The sequence below is a fragment of the Littorina saxatilis genome, linkage group LG1, assembly GCF_037325665.1.
Source record: "Littorina saxatilis isolate snail1 linkage group LG1, US_GU_Lsax_2.0, whole genome shotgun sequence".
In the NCBI taxonomy this organism is placed as follows: Eukaryota; Metazoa; Mollusca; class Gastropoda; order Littorinimorpha; family Littorinidae; genus Littorina; species Littorina saxatilis.
The window spans coordinates 13579233-13601683 of NC_090245.1; the positions used below are offsets into that span (position 1 = coordinate 13579233).

The 22451-nt window shown below is 43.9% G+C and overlaps 1 protein-coding gene and 2 long non-coding RNA genes across 4 annotated transcripts; 1 reads left to right on the top strand and 2 right to left on the bottom strand.

Annotated features, from left to right (window-relative positions):
- Window positions 1-917: 917 nt before the first annotated feature.
- Window positions 918-2631, top strand: LOC138965695 (uncharacterized; the record flags this gene model as incomplete). The annotated part of the gene is made up of 1 exon (XM_070337896.1): window positions 918-2631. A coding segment is annotated over one exon (1068 nt), but the record flags the coding sequence as incomplete, so codon positions are not given.
- Window positions 2632-7390: 4759 nt separating this feature from the next.
- Window positions 7391-20267, bottom strand: LOC138962312 (uncharacterized). Of its 2 annotated transcripts, XR_011454475.1 has the most exons (4): window positions 19967-20267; window positions 14135-14308; window positions 9055-9860; window positions 7391-8742 (listed from the first exon to the last, which is right to left on the bottom strand). It is a non-coding gene; the product is annotated as an uncharacterized lncRNA (long non-coding RNA). The 2 variants fall into 2 exon arrangements; XR_011454474.1 differs by having other exon boundaries at window positions 7391-9860; window positions 19967-20266.
- LOC138962005 (uncharacterized) lies at window positions 16571-18521 on the bottom strand. The gene is made up of 3 exons (XR_011454373.1): window positions 18095-18521; window positions 17370-17475; window positions 16571-16976 (listed from the first exon to the last, which is right to left on the bottom strand). It is a non-coding gene; the product is annotated as an uncharacterized lncRNA (long non-coding RNA).
- Window positions 20268-22451: the final 2184 nt, after the last annotated feature.

Genomic DNA, 22451 nt, shown 5'->3' on the forward strand with positions numbered 1-22451 from the left:
GTTAAACACACATGCGACCTAGTTTTAGCTTTGCAGTGAGACAAAGAGAGAGGCGGGTTGGGGTGAAAATGAGCTCAGCGCAGCGAGCAAGTTATGATTTGTGTTACAGTTGTGTTTATCGCAGTGGCAAACAATAAAGTGTTGCTGTGTGGGAAAAACGGCGAAACGCGTGTCGCGCGGCACGTCCGTTAGGTTATTACGACGGTAGCGGATATATTTAGCAATTAATGTGTGGTGTTTTTTGGCTGTGTTGTGGTATCGGTGTCGACCTGTGATGTGTGTTTGTTCTTATTGTTTCTAGGTTGTGAGGGAATGGACGTGTGTGTGTGTGTGTGTGTGTGTGTGTGTGTGAATGTGTGTGTGTGTGTGTCAGCAGGGCTGGACCCAGGGGGGGGGGGGGGGGGTTCCTGTTGCCCGGAACCTCCTCCCCCCTGACCATACCATGCACCTCCTCCAAGAGTAAAAAAAAAAAAAAAAAATATATATATATATAGTATATAAAACATCAGAAATTGTGAAAGAAACAATTGAAAGTCAGCAGAGACTTTCTTCAGAGTTTTGTATATACATATTATTTAAAATATGCCTTCAAACATTTTCCGAGGGTGGGAGGGGTGGGGGGCATATCCCCGGATCCCCCTGGTAAGTTCGGGTACTTCGCACCATCAACTAATGTACCACTACCACTACCCCACCCTACTTAGGTCCGGCCCTGGTGAGTGTGATGATGTGTGTGCCAGTGTGTGTGTCAGTGTACGTGTGAATGTGTGTGTGTGTATGTGTGTGTGTGTGTGTGTGTGTGTGTCTGTTTTGTCTCTGCCTCTTGCTTGAGCTCTCTCTCTCTCTCTCTGTGTCTCTCTCTGTCTCTCTCTGTGTCTCTCTGTGTCTCTCTCTGTCTCTGTCTCTCTCTGTCTCTCTCTGTTATCTTCAGAAATGGTGGTCACATTGCAGCGATTGAAAAATGGATGTATGGCAATATCGAAATGGAAACTGTGAACATGTATAAATACTTAGGAATTTACTTTTCTACAAGGTTGACATTTTCTCACACGCTGAACGATTTAGCGCTGCGTGCAAGAAAGGGTGTGATTGGTATTTTTAAGGTACTGTGGACTCTAGGAGAAAGATCACCAAACATATTCTATAAACTATTCGACTCCCAGATCCAGCCCATGCTCAATTATGCGGCAGAAGTCTGGGGCCTTGATGCAGACCATTCACCTATCGAAAAGGTGCATCTGTTTGCCCTTAAGAGGTTTCTGAACACAAGCATGAAAACACCAAACACACTTGTGTATGGAGAAACTGGCAGACACCCGTTATTTGTCAACACGTTTGTTAAGTCCATACGATTTTGGTTGCGCATCCTGAAAATGCCTAGTCATCGATTGCCACAAAAAGCTTATAAAATGCTGCTTTATTTACACGAACAAAATAAAAGAACATGGGCGTCATCAGTTTGCTATGTGCTATACAAATACGGCTTTGACCAAGTTTGGATTCAACAAGGCGTTGGAAATGAAAATGCGTTCTTAACGGAATTCAAGAACAGACTAGTCACATTATACAAGCAAGAGTGGATAGAAACAGTACACAGTAAAGAACGATTCCTTTTCTATAGCACTTTCAAGTCAGCCTTATCTATGTCTTCATACTTAAATGACCTGAAGCACGTCAAAGCAAGAAACTGCCTGATTAGGTTAAGACTTGGTGTCTCGCCACTCAAAGTGCATCGATTACGACACACTCGGTCGTCAACTGCTGAAGATTACTTGTGTCCATTCTGCGCAAACGAGACCGAAGATGAAATTCACTTTGTTTTGAAATGTCCAAAATATGCTGGTATTCGCGAGTACTACATACCTGCAAAATATTACAACCGCCCATCAAGCTTTAAACTGGCGCTACTTCTAGCGACACCAAACAGATCAATATTACTTAGACTTGCAACCTTCATCATGAACGCGTTTAAAAATACGCAGTGAGTGGGGACAGTGAATATGAGATATTGCACGATCTTGTTTTATGTGTATGCTATTTTTGCTGCTTCCTGTCGATTGCTTAAAAAACAGTAATACAGTTTTGTCTTTTTTGAAAACGTTAATGTGATGCTATGTATCAGAGATGCAACGATTATGCATATAACTGCTTGCAGATTTGCGTGTGAAAGGGCATGTGAAGGGATAGATGGAGTGATGAATAGATGGATGACGGACGAATGGTTGGACAGTCAGACGGTTGATTAGATGGATGGAGGACAGAGGGACATGAGATGGATAGAAGGATGGATGGATGGCTGGCTGGATGGATGGATGGATGGATGGATGGATGGATGGACGGAAAGAGGACAGAGAGACATGAGTGAAGTGCGACAGAGACTGGATTTTGTGCTGATGCTTACTGTCCTTTTCCAAACGTTTTGCTGTTGTAAATGCCTGTTTCCACAGTCGTCATGTCGACTGTCATTACGATGATGATGATTTATTTTATTATGATTAATATTACAATGATTATTTTTCATGAAGCATGAATGATGAAAATGTGTACACCCCGAATTGAAATGGGCCCAAGGCCCAATCAATAAACCATCCAGACTCCAGACTCCAGACTCTCTCTCTCTCTCTCTCTCTCTCTCTCAATCATGTTTGTGAATGGGTCGTCAACTGAGTTGGCATAGCCTACACAATAATAGGGGGCCTAATCAGTGTCCGTGTTAGTTTCACACTCCACCCCCACCCCCTCTCTTTTAACTATGTGGAGGGGGGGGGGGGGGCGGTTCATTTATCACTTTTTGGCGATAATTGTTAGAATCGTTGACTCAGACATTGACTCAAGCAGAATCACAGACAGGGGAACTCGGACAGATAGAGTAGTAATACACGTCACACACGTTTATTGAATCACCAGTGATATTCATTATATTGTCAGTTCAGTTTCAGATATTTTTGTTATTAAACATGTGGCGAGATATAGATTGAGTTGGCATGAGACGGCAAGTGAGTTTTGGACAGCAAAACACAGCTTTTGACGTGGATCAAAAGGTTCACTTGGAAGAACAGCTGCCGTTTTGCGGGCACCGCTTGAAACCGCACAGATTGTAAGGATAAGGATAAGATTTTTATATAGTCCATGAGGGTAACCTCACAGAAATTCGGGCTGCTTTCTCCCTGGGGAAAGCGAGCTGCCATACAGTATACGGCGCTACCCATTTTTTTTCTTTCCTGCATGCGTGTATTCATGTTTCCAAGCCCTGAGACTTAATGCCGTGTGAGATGGAATTTTTTTTACACTTTATTCCAAGTCACACGGGTATTTGGTGGACATTTTTATCTATGCCTATACAATTTTGCCAGGAAAGACCCTTTTGTCAATCGTGGGATCTTTAACGTGCACACCCCAATGTAGTGTACACGAAGGGACCTCGGTTTTTCGTCTTATCCGAAAGACTAGCACTTGAACCCACCACCTAGGTTAGGAGAGGGGGGAGAAAATTGCGGCCTGACCCAGGCCTGAACACGCAACCTCTCGCTTCCGAGCGCAAGTGCGTTACCACTCGGGTGCGTTACCACTCGGCCACCCAGTCGTTACCACTCGGCCACCCAGTCGTTACCACTCGGCCACCCAGTCGTTACCACTCGGCCACCCAGTCGTTACCACTCGGCCACCCAGTCGTTACCACTCGGCCACCCAGTCGTTACCACCCGGCCACCCAGTCGTTACCACTCGGCCACCCAGTCGTTACCACTCGGCCACCCAGTCGTTACCACTCGGCCACCCAGTCGATACCACTCGGCCACCCAGTCGTTACCACTCGGCCACCCAGTCGTTACCACTCGGCCACCCAGTCGTTACCACTCGGCCACCAATGGTCGTTACCACTCGGCCACCCAGTCGTTACCACCCGGCCACCCAGTCGTTACCACTCGGCCACCCAGTCGTTACCACTCGGCCACCCAGTCGTTACCACTCGGCCACCCAGTCGTAACCACTCGGCCACCCAGTCGTTACCACTCGGCCACCCAGTCGTTACCACTCGGCCACCCAGTCGTTACCACTCGGCCACCAATGGTCGTTACCACTCGGCCACCCAGTCGTTACCACTCGGCCACCCAGTCGTTACCATTCGGCCACCCAGTCGTTAACACTCGGCCACCCAGTCGTTACCACTCGGCCACCCAGTCGTTACCACTCGGCCACCCAGTCGTTACCATTCGGCCACCCAGTCGTTACCACTCGGCCACCCAGTCGTTACCACTCGGCCACCCAGTCGTTACCACTCGGCCACCCAGTCGTTACCACTCGGCCACCCAGTCGTTACCACTCGGCCACCCAGTCGTTACCACTCGGCCACCCAGTCGTTACCACTCGGCCACCCAGTCGTTACCACTCGGCCACCCAGTCGTTACCACTCGGCCACCCAGTCGTTACCACTCGGCCACCCAGTCGTTACCACTCGGCCACCCAGTCGTTACCACTCGGCCACCCAGTCGTTACCACTCGGCCACCCAGTCGTTACCACTCGGCCACCCAGTCGTTACCATTCGGCCACCCAGTCGTTAACACTCGGCCACCCAGTCGTTACCACTCGGCCACCCAGTCGTTACCACTCGGCCACCCAGTCGTTACCATTCGGCCACCCAGTCGTTACCACTCGGCCACCCAGTCGTTACCACTCGGCCACCCAGTCGTTACCACTCGGCCACCCAGTCGTTACCACTCGGCCACCCAGTCGTTACCACTCGGCCACCCAGTCGTTACCACTCGGCCACCCAGTCGTTACCACTCGGCCACCCAGTCGTTACCACTCGGCCACCTAGTCCTGTATGATCAATGATCAATGTTTCTGTATTTCTTTCCTTTTGATGTTTGCGATGCTTGTTTTTCCCCCTGTTTGTGTGCTCTTTCTTTGTTATTTTCAGCAAGCTTGCATTGCCTGAACGTCACGTATTCTCAGTCAACACGCGCTCATCAAGCATTTAAAATCCTTTGTAAAAATCTGTCTTATGTCTACATGTACGTTACACGAGATTGTGCTGAAAGATTGCTGCTTCTGCCTGGGCAATGAAAGAAATAATATGTGTCACGTCAAACCAGCCCAGGGATGGGTAAACCAAGAGGCTTGGTCATCTGAGCAAGACCCAGCAAGGGACATAACACTGGATAGATTATGTGTCGCACAGACTTGCAGGGGTGACCTACCTTGAAAAGATGCGCTCTGGCCAGTCAAGAACCGACCTGGGGGCCAGTTTGGACGTACTTATAAACCTATGGAAACAGCCGGTTCTTTTGGCAAATATTAGAAATAAGAAAATAAAGAAGAAGAGACAAGTCGCGAAAGGCGAAACTACTACATTTAGTCAAGCTGTCGACGTCGAACTCACAGAATGAAACTGAAACTGAACGCACTGCATTTCTTCACCACGATCGTATACTCGTAGCATCGTCAGTCCACCGCTCGTGGGAAAGGTAGTGAAATTGAGAAGCCAGACTAGCGCGGGTGTTGGTGGCGCTGAGCAGGATAGCACGCTTTTCTGTATCTCTGTTCTTTTTAACTTTCTGAGCTTGTTTTTAATCCAAACATAATTATCATATCTATATGTTTTTGGAGTCAGGAACCAACAAGAAATAATATGAAATAGTTTTTAAATCGATTTCGTTAATTTAATTTTAATCATAATTTTCATATCTTTAATTTTTAGAGCTTGTTTTTAATCCAAATATAACATATTTATATGTTTTTGGAATCAGCAATAAATGAAAAATAAGATGCAATTACGTTTTGATAGTTTAAAAAAAAAAGTAATTACAATTTTTCAGATTTGTGATGACCAAACTAATTAATTAATTTTTAAGCCTCCAAGCTGAAATGCAATATCAAAGTCCGGCCTTTGTCGAAGATAGCTTAACTAAAATGTCAATCAATGTGGCTAAACAATGAGGGCGTGACAGTGCTGCCTCAACTTTCACAAAAAACGGATATGACGTCATCAAATACAATTATCGCAAAAAAGAAAAAATGGTCTGGGGATGTTATACTCAGGATATCTCATGTGAAATTTCATGATAATCGCTGTAGTAGTTTCCTCGGAAACGCTCTACACATACACACACACACACGCACACACACACACACACACACACACACACACACGCACACACACACACACACACACACACACACACACACACACACACACACACACACACACACACACACACACACACACACACACATAATTTCAGATGTTCGATCATTTGAGTAATAGAACGGGGGAGTAACAGGGTCATCTCCAGACAAAAATCTTTTAAAAGAACCAACAGAACTTGTTTGTTTTACACTCTCAGGAAGTTCATTCCATAAGACTGAAGAAGAAGGGAAATAGGAATGTTTATACAACTCAGTTCTGCAGCGTAAAATTTGTCTATCAAATGGTTTACGTCGGTGATAGGGATTCACTGCCGAAATGAGAGGTAGAAGATAACCAAGCAAATAAGCTGGCACATACCATTTACTAATTTACAATATAAAATCAATTTATGTCTTCTACGCAGCTCTTGTAATGTTATAAAACCTGATTCGACATACAGCTTTTGATGGCTCGTGCCTCTGACACTGAGCCCCGATTATTGTTCTTATGGCATATCATCAAGGTGCAACTTCTCCATTTCAGCTGCCAGCATTGCATTGCAATTGTCCCATACAACATCTGAATAATCCAGATGGGGAAGCACAAATGACTTATACATAAGTCACTTAAGTATATATACAGTATCCACTCTTTTCCCTCTTTACAATTGGTTTGAACAGTGTTTTATTTTCAAATACAAATTTACAAAGCCATGAAAAAATATGTTTTAAGGAAGGAGCACAACAAGATAAACTTATACATGTGCTCTTGCATATATTCACACCATGCTTTTTTCAATTCAACAGTCACAGCATATATTTACTGTGCCACATCATACATGAAAAAAATGCCGTCTCAATCTAAATCCTCGTTCAAATACAACATTGAAATCATACTGTTTACCATATTTAAATTTACGTACGGACATTTTTGCAATTAATATAATGTGATTTATTTGCTTGTTTTCAATGATTTTTTTTTTGGTTAACTTTATCGGTTTATAACCAAGAAGGACATCTCGTACACTCAAAACAATGTTTTTGCCAATATGAAAAATATTTAATTCTGAACATTTAACCAAAAATTTCACATCTTCGTACAATTCAAAAAAAAAAAAAAAAAAAAAAAAATCAATATTTCCAAAATAATCGCACTTATTACTTTTTCTAATATTCATTTTATCCAATAAAATATTTGTGGAATACACGGTATGTAGAATCTTCCACTGCAATAATGTTAATCATTTTCTTCTGTACAATTCAATCAATCAATCAATCAATCAATGACGCTTATATCGCGCATATTCCGTGGGTACAGTTCTAGGCGCTCTGCAGTGATGCCGTGTGAGATGAAATTTTATACGGCCAGTAGATTGCAGCCATTTCGGCGCATATTTACCTTTCACGGCCTATTATTCCAAGTCACACGGGTATAGGTAGACAATTATTAACTGTGCCTAAGCAATTTTGCCAGGAAAGACCCTTTTGTCAATCGTGGGATCTTTAACGTGCACACCCAATGTAGTGTACACGGGGGGAGGGTTCGGACACCGAAGAGAGTCTGCACACAAAGTTGACTCTGAAATAAATTTCCGCCGAACCTGGGATCGAACTCACGCTGACAGCGGCCAACTGAATACAAATCCAGCGCGCTACCAACTGAGCTATATCCCCGCCCCAATTACGTGTCAACGTCCAGTAATTTTTATCAAGCTGAACTTTTATTTTGCCGAAATCGTGAAGCGTAGGGCACGGTACTTTTCGCTGTCACTGGCAAGTGGCGAAAATCCCTCGGCGTGACCGGCTGTTTTCTCGTCGCTGGCAGAGTGTTTTGTTCACTGTCTCGCCCGTACATTAGCTGTTTTTATGGTCCAATACTCAAACTGCCTATTTACATTATGCTCTATTATCTCACAAATATGTGCACTGGGTTATTGGCGCAGTGGCCTAGTGAATAAGACGTAGTCCTCCCAAGCGAAAGGTCGTCGGTTCAAATCCCGGCCTCGCCTGGTGGGTTAAGGGTGGATATTTTTTCGATCTCCCGGTGTAACACGAGAACATTACTCCCACGAGATTTGTACTCCAGAGTAAAAATGTCGTACGAAAATTTTACTCCCTTTACGAAAAAAATACTCCCCCATAACACGAGAAAATTACTTCCAACTACTGGTGCGTTCCGAGTCAACATTTCGGTCGAAAATGTGACTCCCCTGACGAATAAATAACGAATAAATTATTCCACCTTAACACGAGCAATTTAATTAGTGCCCACGCCAGGTGTACGCAATTTTTACTCCCCTGTCCCCTGTTAGTCTTGGTGGTGGAAGGACTGGAGGGAGGATAGCGCGACATTCGTTTGTGCGAGATCACATAATTATTGGCATTATCCCTTCGCCCGCATCCCATTTTTGCGTATGAGATTTTTACTGGAAGTGAAAATTTGGGGAGTCAAAATTTCGTGGAGGGAGTAATTTTTTCATACCTTGTGGAGTTCTTTTTTCGTACGAAAGGTGTACTCGGAGTAAGAATTTCGTACGAAATCTTTACTCCGGAGTACATTTTTCGTGGAGTAAAAATTCCGTGTTACACCGGCCCAGGTCAACGTATGTGCAGACCTGCTAGTTTGTTTGTTTGCTTAGCGCCCAGCCGACCACGAAGGGCCATATCAGGGCGGTGCTGCTTTGACATATAACGTGCGCCACACACAAGACAGAAGTCGCAGCACAGGCTTCATGTCTCACCCAGTCACATTATTCTGACACCGGACCAACCAGTCCTAGCACTAACCCCACAATGCCAGACGCCAGGCGGAGCAGCCACCAGATTGCCAATTTTAAAGTCTTGGGTATGACCCAGCCGGGGTTCGAACCCACGACCTCCCGATCACGGGGCGGACGCCTTACCACTAGGCCACCGTGCCGGTCGACCTGCTAGTGCCTTCTCCCATTTCGTGGGTACACGCAAGCACAAGACCAAGTACGTAATCCATGGCAGAGTTCGATGGGTTATAGAAACATGAAATACCCAGCATGCTTCACCTAAATGCGGCGTATCAGTGTCTGCCCAAATGGCGGGGAAAAAACGGTCATACACGTAAGAACCCACTCGTGCAAAAACACGAGTGTACGTGGGAGTTTCAGCCCATGAACGCAGAACTGACAAGAAGAAGAAGAGACTTAGTTTGAAGACCCATGTAGGTACACCTTCGTTCATGTGTGTGTGGCAGTGTGTGTGTGTGTGTGTACGTGCGTCCGTGCGTGCGGGCAGGCGGGCGGGCGTGCGTATGTGTGTGTGTGTGTGTGCGCGCGTGCGTGTGTGTGCGTTTTCAATAACAAAAGTGAAACTGCGTGTACTTATTTAGACGTATATTGCGGAGCGAGCATTTGTCAAAATCATAATCACAGTCACAGTCGCGTTAACTGGATTTGGTTAAGAGATGCAACAGTCTCTGGCGAGTCTCCCGGTAGGGCGATAACAAAAGGCGGACGAGTAGCCTCCCGTCTGGACATGAATGTTCTCACCCTTTGTACCTCACGTCTGTTAGATTGCGAATACGCAGTTGTCAGGTTACGCCTTTGATGACAACTGGACACTGCTATGATGATTAAGGCGATGAGAGCAAAGAAACAACCCACAACGTTGATGGCGAAGGCCCAGGAAAGGACTGAGTAAAGAAAGTTTCCTGTAGTCACTGTTGCAGCGAAGATGGCGTCTCCAACGAGTCCAAAGCCACCTGTGAAAGAAAGAAATCAGCGTGAAACTCTCTCAACAAATAGCAGAGATAAGATAGTATCCTATGTATCTATATATATATATACGACTTGTGTCTCTGTGTGTGTGTGTGTCCGCGATGCCAAGCCAAAGTTCTCGATCGATCTTTTTCAAATTTGGAGGCCATATTCAGCTACATCCCGGACACAACCTCATTGATGAGATATTTCAACACGTGCTCTCAGCGCGCAGCGCTGAACCGATTTTGGTTTTTCTCTGGATCCATTTCCAGTAACTCTTCCTTATCTTCTCCAGTGTTTTCAGCGTTTACCTCGCTTCCTTCGTGTGGCGTCAATCCATATTCCCGTTTCTATTTTTAGAAGATCACTGTCGACAACGCTCAATCCATATTCCCGTTATACTATTTTTAGAAGGTCACTACTCTTCTCCAGTGTTTTGCGCGTTTATCTCCCTTCCTTCGTGCGGTGCGCCGGCAAAGCCGTCGTACACCCGGCAAAGCCGGGTCCCCGGCGCAGCCGGGTATTCGGCTCGACTTTTTCCCGGCGCAGCCGTACCCGGCGAAGCGGGTATTCATCTAGTATATACAGGGCCGGACTACCGGGGGGGTTATGGGGGTTGCGCAACCCCCCCCCCCTAGCCTAAACATGTACCTTACTTATTTAATTTTTTTTTATTATTGCTTATTTTATGCCGTTTCATGCAAGGAGCGACCATTTTCCTATCTCAGAATATGACCTACCCGTCAGCTTCAGGGGGCTTCGCCCCCTGACCCCCACAACGAGGGGGGGGGTGGGGTGGGGGGGTTCTAGGGTTTCCGGACCCCCCCAGCCAAAAAATAAAAATATTGAATGAGGTATGCATTTCTTTATTTTACATTGAGTTTCAATTTTTGGGGTATTAATCAGTGACAAAATCTGCTGCCTGAAACTGGTAATGATCATCCTCAGAATGCACCAGATTGCACCATTTTGCATCCTTTTTTTCAAAATTTTCCGGGGGGGCATGCCCCCGGACCCCCCTAGCAAGCTAGGCGCTTCGCGCCGTCTGCTCGGCGCTTTGCGCCTTCACACCCATACTTCACAATATACTTTTGAAAAAAACCAGTCATAAAATGAACTGATCCGCCTCTGCCGCCAGGGGGGACATCCCCCTGGGCCACCACTGGCAACCCCACCCCCCTCCTCTTCGCCTAGTCCGGCCCTGATATATATCCTGGGTATGATATCCTCAGACGTTTTTTTCATTTTTTTGATAAATATCTTTGATGACGTCATATCCGGCTTTTCGTGAAAGTTGAGGCGGCACTGTCACGCTCTCATTTTTCAACCAAATTGGTTGAAATTTTGGTCAAGTAATCTCCGACGAAGCCCGGACTTCGGTATTGTATTTCAGCTTGGTGGCTTAAAAATTAATTACTGACTTTGGTCATTAAAAATCTGAAAATTGTAAAAAAAATATTTGTTGTATAAAACGATCCAAATTTACGTGCAGCTTATTCTCCATCATTTTCTGATTCCAAAAACATATAAATATGTTATATTTGGATTAAAAACAAGCTCTGAAAATTAAAAATATAAAAATTATGATCTAAACAACGAAGTGACTGTGGTAAGATGAACAAAGTTAAAAAACAAAGGATTACTGTACTCACCAATACAAAGACGACACAAGACGATTACGAATTTTCGCTTCTGGAAGCTTCATCAGGAAAAGAACACAAAAGACAACAAAAAGCAGACGCAACACGGAACGAACAGGGTTTGAAAGAAAATGGAGGGGAAACACGCAAAAAGGGGAAGGAACTCTAGGAACGGAAATGAATGAAAGGGGAGAGAAGTGGTTGGATGATGTCAAGGACAAGGGCACAGGCATACAGACTAAAAGTAATACACACTCATAAAGGAGGGGGGGGGGGAGGGGGGGAGGGAAAAAAAAAAGGAGGAAAAACACACGCACGCACGCAAACACACACACACACACACACACACACACACACACACACACAAAACCAAACACGTAAACATACACAGAAAGAAACACACACAACACACACACAGATACAAATACACACACACACGTACCGTAAATCCACAGTATGTTTGGGGAATACAAGTACATCACATTTTTGCATTCAAACCGTCAGGTGTGGATGTGCCCAGGGATAAAATGAAATTCGACTCTACTTGTTTTCTGTCTGTGGAGGTGCTGTACATTTGCCAGACACCTTTCACACGTGCATCCAGGGAGGTGTGGTTACTGCTGTTGAAATGTTGGGCAACAGACCTACAGCGGCGATGCCGAATATCTGCCAGATGTTCGGTGAAGCGGGTAGAGAGGGTTCTTTCGGTCTCACCAATGTAGAGTACTTTGGGGCATTTGAGACAGGATATGGCATAGATGAGGTTGCGGCTGGTGCAAGAGAACGTGCGTTTAATTTTGAAATCTTTTTGGGGGCCGGTCAGAGTGGTAGAATGGCAAATGTGGGGGCAGGTGTGGCAACGAGGGTTCTGGCATGCGTTTGTGCCGGGTTGTAGGGGAACTGGCGAACGAAGAGAGGATCGAACCAGGGAATCTCTAAGGTTGCAGTCCCGTCGGGAGGCCAACAAGGGTGGCAGGCTGAAAGTGTCACCAACCGAGGGGCTGGACTTAAGGATGAACCAATTAGTCTTCAGAATGTGGCGAACAGGTAGGTTGTGGGGATGGTGGGTCAGAACTGCCACAGGTCTGTCTGATCTGTCTGAGGTGGATGATGGCTGCAGAGCTTCCTGTCTCGGTATACGACGAACTTTATTTAAGGCCACATTCAAGAGGCTGGATGGGTAGTCACGTTGAAGGAAGAAATCAGACATTTCTGCTGCTTTCTCTTCAAAGTCATCTGTGTCAGAACAGATGCGGCGCAGTCTGAGAAACTGGGAAAATGGAATGCTCCGGATGGTGGAAGAAGGGTGGGAGGAATGGAAAGTAAGGTAGGTGTGAGCATCAGTGTCTTTGTAATGAACACTGGTGGACAGAATGCCGTCAGACAGGGAAATGTTCAGATCCAGAAAGACGACTGCGGAAGGAGAGATATCAAAGGTGAATTTGATGGAGGGATGGTAGTTGCTGACAAAGTGTATGTAATCAGTGAGGTCAGACAACGAGAGGGAGGTGGCATCGAGGCAATCATCGATGTAGCGTTTGCACAGTTCAGGCTTATTATTATTATTATCACAAACTATAAAGCAGAAGCAGAAGCTCTCATGCAGGCCGCCTCCTTGGTTCAGGACTCCGCAGACCCTTGCTACCAAGTTGTCTTCCTCTCGGACGCCCTTTCAGTCCTTCAGGCCCTAGAGAACGACAAACTCCCACAGCTGGCCAAAGCATTACAGATGGTCAGACAAACCAGAAGAGTTGTCCTCCAGTGGATACCAGCACACTGTGGGATACCAGGAAATGAAAGGGCAGATGAGCTGGCGAAAGAAGGAGCCGTGGAAGACCAACCTGAAAACAGTGTCAGCTTTAGTGAGCAGAAGACAATCATCAAGGCATTGATGAGGCCAAGGACAAACAGAGATGACTACCACACAATGTCCAGAGAGCAGCAAGTCAACCTCATCAGGCTGCGTACTGGCCACAACAGGCTCAATGCTCACATGAACCGAAAGTTCAAGCTGGCGCCATCACCAACCTGTGCCTGCGGTCAAGAAGACCAAACAGCGGAACACATCTTACAGCGATGTCCCTTACTAGATGAGGAACGAAAAGAAGTGTGGCCGTCACCAACTCCCTTGCAGACCAAACTATACGGCAGTCGACAGGAGTTGGAGAAAACGACAACATTTATCACCAGTGCAGGACTGATTGTGTAACCTCTGCGAACGCCAAGAAGAAGAAGAAGAAGATTATTATTATTATTAAATTATGATCAAAATTAAATTTTCGAAATCAATTTAAAAACACTTTCATCTTATTCCTTGTCGGTTCCTGATTCCAAAAACATATAGATATGATATGTTTGGATTGAAAACACGCTCAGAAAGTTAAAACGAAGAGAGGTACAGAAAAGCGTGCTATCCTTCTCATCGCAACTACTACCCCGATCTTCTTGTCAATTTCACTGCCTTTGCCATGAGCGGTGGACTGACGATGCTACGAGTATACGGTCTTGCTGCTTGCTGCGTTGCATTGCGTTCAGTTTCTTTCTGTGAGTTCGACAGCTACTTGACTAAATGTTGTATTTTTGCCTTACGCGACTTGTTTCTTTCTTTCTTGTCTTAATGTTTTATTTCATTTTACCTGCAAGGGCAGTACCAGCCAACAGCAACTTGCGAGGACGACCGCGAGGACGGTTGAGGTTGGGTCCAGTGCCCCGACAAGCCGCCACCCAAGTGACCAGTATGCTGTGACCAGTAGTCACCACAAAGCACATCAAGGACATGCACTGGAAGAACTGCACCGCTGACCACCACCCTGCAGGTCAAGAAAACATCATCTCGCTACCAGTCCAAAAAAAGGTCATTTTAAATTAGCCAATTGACCAGAGGATACATATATCGGCCAAATTCACAGAATTGCCGATTTCGCATTTTTGCCCAATTCTCGTAATTTCGGCAAAACGCAGCAGTCCATTACGCGAAATCGGCATCGTTTTGCCGAAAATTCGTAAAGTATTTTAGAACTTGTCCATCTTGTGAAATCGGCAGAAACTTTTTGGTTTAAAAGTTCTCAAATGCCTTGGATATCATTCAACTTAGGCATGGTTACAAACATTTACGAATGTCTTGCGACCATGTCCCGATCATAACGAATTATTGGCGAATTCTATTCGCAAGGGCAATTCGGCACAGTGTAAGAGTACCATTAGAGAGGAAGAGAGATAGAGTTACGGCGCTATATACACAACGAAAATACCGAGAGTTCCATGTTTACAACCGTTCTCTAATGAATTTGCTTTTTGAATCACAGGACCAAAAAAACCAAAAACATTTATAACTATCCTACTTCTGTTCTACTGGCGAGGTACCGACTCGCCCCCGCCCATCTTGCCGCCGCTTTGTAGTTGCCGACTTCACGGTCTACTTGCTTTATAGTGGGGCTCCTATGTTGCAAAATCATTCAAATCATGCAACAAACACCAAATTTAGCAAATATGAAGAGTTTCATGTGCTTAACAAAACCTGATACAGAGCCATCGCGAAAAATAAAAAAATAGGTAGTTTTTAAACAATTTTTCAAAATGGCCGCCAGTGTAAACGGTTGGGTATGTTAGGCATATTTCACTTCATGTGATTAACAGCAAATTTGGCGTAAATGGACATTTGCTTTTGCTTAACAAAACCTGATACAGAGCCACCGTGAAAAAATTAAGAAATCGGTAGTTTTTTTACAATTTTCAAAATGGCCGCCAATAAAAGGGTATTTAGGCATTTTTGATGCTACAAGACATTCTCTTGCAATAGAAACTAACACAAAAACATTTTTAAACAAAACAATACATGTATTGTTGGTGCAGAGAATGATTGGACGGTGTGGGTGGCAGGGTTGAAGAATTTGTGGATTACCTAAACTGTGCAAAAATAAATATATTGCACCAATTTTCATACCAAAACGAAAACATTCATTCCTGTGCTGTTATATTCAATGTATGCTATTGAGGGCACTCAACTTGGCTAACTGGAACACTTTTAAGATAAAAGGTGGCCTTTACATGGGTTATTTGACCGCCGCCCAAATAAGGGTACCCCAAAATAAAACTGATAAAAATGTAATGTATCAACTCAAAAGTCGACTAAAATTCATAATCGCTGTATTTCGAAAACGTTGTTTGTTCTCATGTGTTTACACAACTGGCACATTCCGGCAAGTGTCTATACTCAAAAGAAACTTTGGCAGTACTTGAAACAACCATCTGTCATATATACATGCGAAGTCAAAAATATGTGGGATGTAAGTCAACAAACCTGTGGCAGTTTTTAAAATATTATTTCGTGAAGATTTGAAAGTGTACTCAAACGGTTGAACTACGCCTCGTGTGTAGACACACATTCCTGAAAGTTGCAACGCAACCCACTTGGTCATTGCTAAAATACATGGATTTTAGTTGACTTGGGTATCCCTCAAATTTGACACATAAACATCTCATCCGTGAGATCGACACATACATCAGTAGGTACAATGGCACAACACTAGAAATATGCAAGATGGCGAAATAAAACAACCTGTTCTGGATGGATAATCAAGTTGACTTTCTCTTCGTATACAACAGTGACCCAGTTGTGCCTCAGGAATTGTCGTCGGCTTTTTAAAAGGTACCCGAAGTTTTTGTCACATGAAAAAAAAAAATGTGCCAGATAGCGAAGATGCGAGCCTTTAAAGTTTAATGGCATAGACAGTTTGAATAAAATGACACAGGAATAAATGTTTGAGTTGGGGTATGAAAATGGGTGCAATAATATTTTTGCACAGTTTAGATGCTGACAGTTTTCACAGGCATGCAAGCACATTTGCAGAGAGCTGTGCTCTGCAGTCCTTCTTAGCAGCATTTGCAGCGTTTTGTTGTACAGCTCTTCTTGCAGGCACACCTCATGAGTTCTCGGCACACGCTGGAAAGCTCGTCCAGAATGACTCCCACTTTCCAGCCTTGAACTGCCAGCCCACAGAGTTTGGAAGTCTAATAGGTAGATGGCTCTTCTCAATCTCATGTCCTGCAGCAGCACATCACTTGTAAGGGGATTATGGTCAATTTGGCAGCTCTTTTTACTGAAGAGGTACCGTCTAGCACTGTTTACACCCAGTACGTTGCTGGTTTTGTCCTACAAATGTACACCAAAAAGCTCTTGTGCTGCCCTGTCAGTGGTACTCAGCTTACAAAGAGGAGCAGACAACCTGAAGAAAGTTTGAGTGACGTCTTCAAATGCTTGCCATACTTCCCAAGCCTTCTGATTATTGAAGAACGACATAGTGTCACAGCCTGTAAGGCTATGCAAAATGGGCAGACAGGGTGACTTCTCTTGGCCAATGGCTTTGGCAATGTGGCGATACACTTCACGAGCAGAAAAAACCGCAACACAGCTGGAATGAGAAGCAGACTGTCTGGCCTCCTCTACATCCATGGTGCAGGAAATCAGCCTGGGGTACCCTTCACACAAAAGATGAAAAGTGAAATTTTTATTTGAATGTATTTGAATAATGTTTACTATCTCAGAGAGTTGGTCAAAGCCGGGTTAGCAAGTCTTCACACAACAGACCAAAATGAAAGAAAATTTTATTTCATGAATTCGTATAATTCTTACTGTTTCAGGTTAAAAAACAAACAAACACAGTTTCCAGTGACCCAACTGATTCTGGAATCTTTCTGACCGCTACATTTATTCGCTTCAAACAGTCGCTAACAGAGAATGTTGACCATAGTGAGGGTACGTACGTTAAACCCATCAAATTCACAGAGGTCGCTTACAAATGATGTGCAAACATGTTCCAATTAATACAAATAAAAAAATCTTACTGTTAATTGATGTATTTGGTAACAAACCTTGATACAGTAGTACTAGTGAAATCAGCTCCCTTCTGTGGCACCGGAATAAATGCAGAACGCTTGTTCCCAGGAACCGGCATGTGGTGTAACTCTTGTATATATCCTGTAAAAATAAAATTCACACCAATGCACGGTCAACTTAGAATAAGCAAAAGGATGAGAAACAAGCAACAAACCAAAATTGTAAAACTCAAAGAGCGGTACCTCTTCATTTTTCAAAACCACTTATCTCATTTGATTAGCATACACTGTATGCTTTTGTCTGTTACCTACCGTCTTTGAAAGTTTGATCACAACACTGTAAAGACATGGGGAGTGGAGTGTTTTTATCTCCAGCTGGTCATCCTACTATCTGGCCTACCCTCACTCAGTTTTTGACTCTACCCCTCCCCACCTCAGCCGTTTAGAGACTTATGGAAGTCCTTAACGTAGGCAGGACTAATCATTTATCATACCATGAACAATCTCTTTCTCCTCGCCTTTTATTCAAAGTTCGTTTAATCTGTTTAAAATCACCAGCGTGGCGATCATGATTTCCTTACTTGTAATCAACAGATAGATCTAGATCTATCAGCATCACAATCTAGCTAATGAGCTATTGCAAGATTAAACAAAGTCTCTGCATTTCAGCGCTTCACCCGATGAATAACAGACCCCAGGGGAGAATTAAACAGTAAAATGATGTGACATTGGTGAATGGATGCGTATTCTTGAAAACTTACCTTCAGAAACGTTGTTTTCGCTCAAATCAAAACACGCAATGTTGCGGAGGCCGCCATCTTGAATTTTCATGCTGCGGATATATAAAATTCTAAAAACGATCAAATTAAATACCAGAACACAAAAATACCCATAAGAGTATTTATGTCATGCATGTGTTATCAGCAGACAACTTCTGGTGCATGGTAAACCATTGAATTTTACATTTGCTGAGTTGGGAATATTTACTGCTGAGCGCTTTTGGTACGAATTTCGTCTGCTGTAAATGCAGCCTTTTATTCCCTATCAAAAGCAAAAAATCCGATTTCTGAAGTGGCTCTGTATCTGAAATCCCTTAAATAATTATAAAGAACAATATCACAAAGTATGATGTTTGTTGCAAGATGTGAATGATTTATGAGTGCGTCTGCAACATACGAGCCCCACTATTAAAACTGTCAAGGGTGCCATCTCACCCCCGCAAGCAGTGCCAACTCGCCCCCGTGTATTCCATGCGATGAAGATGACGTTTCTCGTGCAAAACAGGTTATACAAAATAACACGTTTACCTGAGTTTGTGCTGAGTTTACCGTATCCCATGCGATGAAGTTGACTTTTGACGTTTGTCGTGCAAAACAGGTTAACAAAAATTGACACCTGATTTCTCTCCTGTGAAAGTCACTTCACAACCATGGCTCTCAAGGTCGCGACCACCAGTCGGGGAGGAAAATGTATTTTTGTCAACGAGTTCCAGTTTAGAATTGACTAAAATACCGGAGAAAAAATGCATGGCAATTGCTATTTCTCATCACCTGTAGGACTCGCATTTTTAATTAACGTTCCTTTTTACAGTATATGTGTGCAATTTATCTGCGCAAATTATCGTTACCCGTGTAATCTTTGTGGCAAATGCAGTCACCTGTTGGACTTGCACATTCGCATTTGTGTGTGTGTGTGTGTGTGTGTGTGTGTGTGTGTGTGTGTGTTTGTGTGTGTGTGTGGGTGTGTGTGTGTGTGTGTGTGTGTGTGTGTGTGTGTGTGTGTGTGTGTGTGTGTGTGTGTGTGTGTGTGTGTGTGTGTGTGTGTGTGAACAAGAACAAGAACAAGAACAAATGTTTATTGTCCTCAAACCAAAAAGGTTATTGACACATTGCTATGAATTCTAAAGCATTCTGCGACAAACCTTCCGAGACATATTTGAACATCTTTGTCCATAAATATTTCACTTGGTTTATAATTAATATATGTGTGTGTGTTTGTATGTGTGTGTGTGTATGTGTGTGTGTGTGAGTGTTTGCATGTGTGTGTGTGTGTGTGTGTGTGTGTGTGTGTGTGTGTGTGTTGGCGGCGAGATGGGAGGGGGCGAATCGCCTCTCTTGAAAAATTCAAGATAATTGGCGGCGAGATGGGAAGCGGCGAGTTAGGCCGGGGCGAATGGGGACGTCACCATACCGTTTTACTGACCTAGAAAACATCACTAACTAGTGCTGTCATTGTGCATTAGTCACTCGTGCGTGTGTACACTGATGCATGAATAACTTCAGCGGCCGATCAGAGAGTCGAGTATGCAGAGGGCCGCGGTTCACCCTGAATGTATATTTATATATTATGTTTCGCAACATCCATCACAAGTTTCAACATCTTATTCAGCCAAATGTACCTTGGCAATACGGCAGTCACTCATTATTTCATACGTAAACTTTGTACACACACACACACACACACACACACACACACACACACACACACACACACACACACACACACACACACACACAGCGTCTTACCACCAAGCCACACACACACACACACACACATACACACACACACACACACACACACACACACACACACACGTGTTCCGAAAACGCAGTTTAGTTAAAGATTATAGTTACCTCCAAACAAGGGGGAGACGGTGGACAGAGAGCGGCAATCACGGGGTGAGCACACCAACCACAAACCGATGTTGTAGGCTTCATACCCCGTCCAATAGGGACACGAAAAGCCAGCCACAAACAGTCCAAAACCCACAAAGAGAAACGCAGTTCCAACATGATAACCAACACTTACTCCGCTACATTCTGACATGGCGGTTTCTTTCAAATCAGGTCGAATGACTTGATTTTAAGCACCTCGGTAAACTCTCACCTCTCAAATTCTGAGCTTACCTTTGAATAACACGGAACTAGTGTTAATGCCCCCAGGCCTTGAACTGTGAGGATAGCTCAAGGGAAATCCCCCTCCTTTTAAACATTTGTCAATTTCACTTTATAGGCCTACGTTCTTGGCCCGTGTCAACTTTTTCTTCTTCTTCTGCGTTCGTGGGCTGAAACTCCCAGGTACACTCGTGTTTTTGCACGAGTGGATTTGTACGTGTATGACCGTTTTTACCCCGCCATTTAGGCAGCCATACGCCGCTTTCGGAGGAAGCATGCTGTGTATTTTCGTGTCTCTATAACCCACCGAACTCTGACATGGATTACAGGATCTTTTCCGTGCGCACTTGGTCTTGTGCTTGCGTGTACACACGAAGGGGGATAAGGCACTGTCTAGCAGGTCTGCACATAAGTTGACCTGGGAGATCAGACAAATCTCCACCTTAACCCGCCAGGCGCGGCCGGGATTCGAACCCACGACCCGTTCCGCTTTGAAGGCCGGCGTCTTACCACCAAGCCATTGCGCCCGTCTGGCCCATGTCAACAATAAGGATGCTTGAATATCATACATATTTATCATCTTAATGTCTCTTTTCGTTTAATCTGAACACATTACATTCCTCTTTACTTTTTCATACGCCCTTTTTTTGGAGTGCTTTTTCTTCCATTCGAAGCAAGAAAAATGGTGTTCAATGTATCGAGCACCTTTCTTGGTGCCACGAGGGCTTGCATCGGGTAACACATTTGCAACAACAAAAACGTCTTAGTTTTAATACATAATTTCCCTATAATACTCACATTTCTTTTTGCCAATTTGTCACTATTTGTATCAATTTTTGATAAAAGGATACCGACGTTTTTGTTTAACATATCGTGGAAGGTTTTAAGGAATTGTTTTAAAAGCTCAGCATGTGTCAAGGATTTCGTTGGATTGAATATGATACATTATATTCATACTTTGACAGAAGTATTGAATATATAATGGTTACAACTTAAAACGCATGTTGTGAGCGAGCGTAATGCCTTTTTGGATGAGTGTTTATCGAAAAACCTATTGTGTACAGAAGTAAAACGCTTTTTTTTTTAAACATTGGATTCAAGCTGGTATAATTATGTTAAAGATGTCCGGGTTGGAAAGGAATTTATTCCGTATCCACAGAGTTGTGAGAAAGTAGAACAGCAAATAGGCAGTTTGACTATTGGGCCATAAAACAGCTATGTGCGCGCGAGCCAAGACAGCAAGCCGCGAGCCAGCAAGCCGCGAGACAGCAAAAAAAAGAATACTCAGCCAGCGACGAGAAAACAGCCGGTCACGCAACGTGATTTTCACGTCTTGCTAGTGACGGCGAAAAGTACCGTGCCCTACGCTGCACGCTTTTGGCGAAAAAAATACCAAGTTCAGCTTGATAAAAATCATTGGACGTTGGCACGTAATTGTACAGAAGAAGAACGATTAAGATTATTAAAGTGGAAGATTTTGCATAACGTGTATCCCACCAATATAGCTCAGTTGGTAGCGCGCTGGATTTGTATTCAGTTGGCCGCTGTCAGCGTGAGTTCGATCCCAGGTTCGGCGGAAATTTATTTCACAGAGTCAACTTTGTGTGCAGACTCTCTTCGGTGTCCGAACCTCCCCCCGTGTACACTACATTGGGTGTGCACGTTAAAGATCCCACGATTGACAAAAGGGTCTTTCCTGGCAATATTGCTTAGGCACAGTTAATAATTGTCTACCTATACCCGTGTGACTTGGAATAATAGGCCGTGAAAGGTAAATATGCGCCGAAATGGCTGCAATCTACTGGCCGTATAAAATTTCATCTCACACGGCATCACTGCAGAGCGCCTAGAACTGTACCCACGGAATATGCGCGATAAAAGACTCATTGATTGATTGATTGATGAGAGAAAATAATAAGTGCAGTTCTTGTGGAAATAATGGTTTTATTGAAAAAATTGGAATTGTACAAAGATGAGAAATGTTTGGATAAATGTTCAGAATTATATATTTATGCATATTGGCAAAAACATTGTTTTGAGTGAACGAGATGTCCTTTTCGGTATAATCAAATTGAAAACAAGCAAATAAATCGCATTATATTAATTGCAAAAATGTCCATAAGTAAATTCAAATATGGTAAACAGTTTGATTTGAACGTATTGTTTGAACGAGAATTTACGTTGAGACGGCAGTTTTTTCATGTATGATGTGGCACAGTAAATA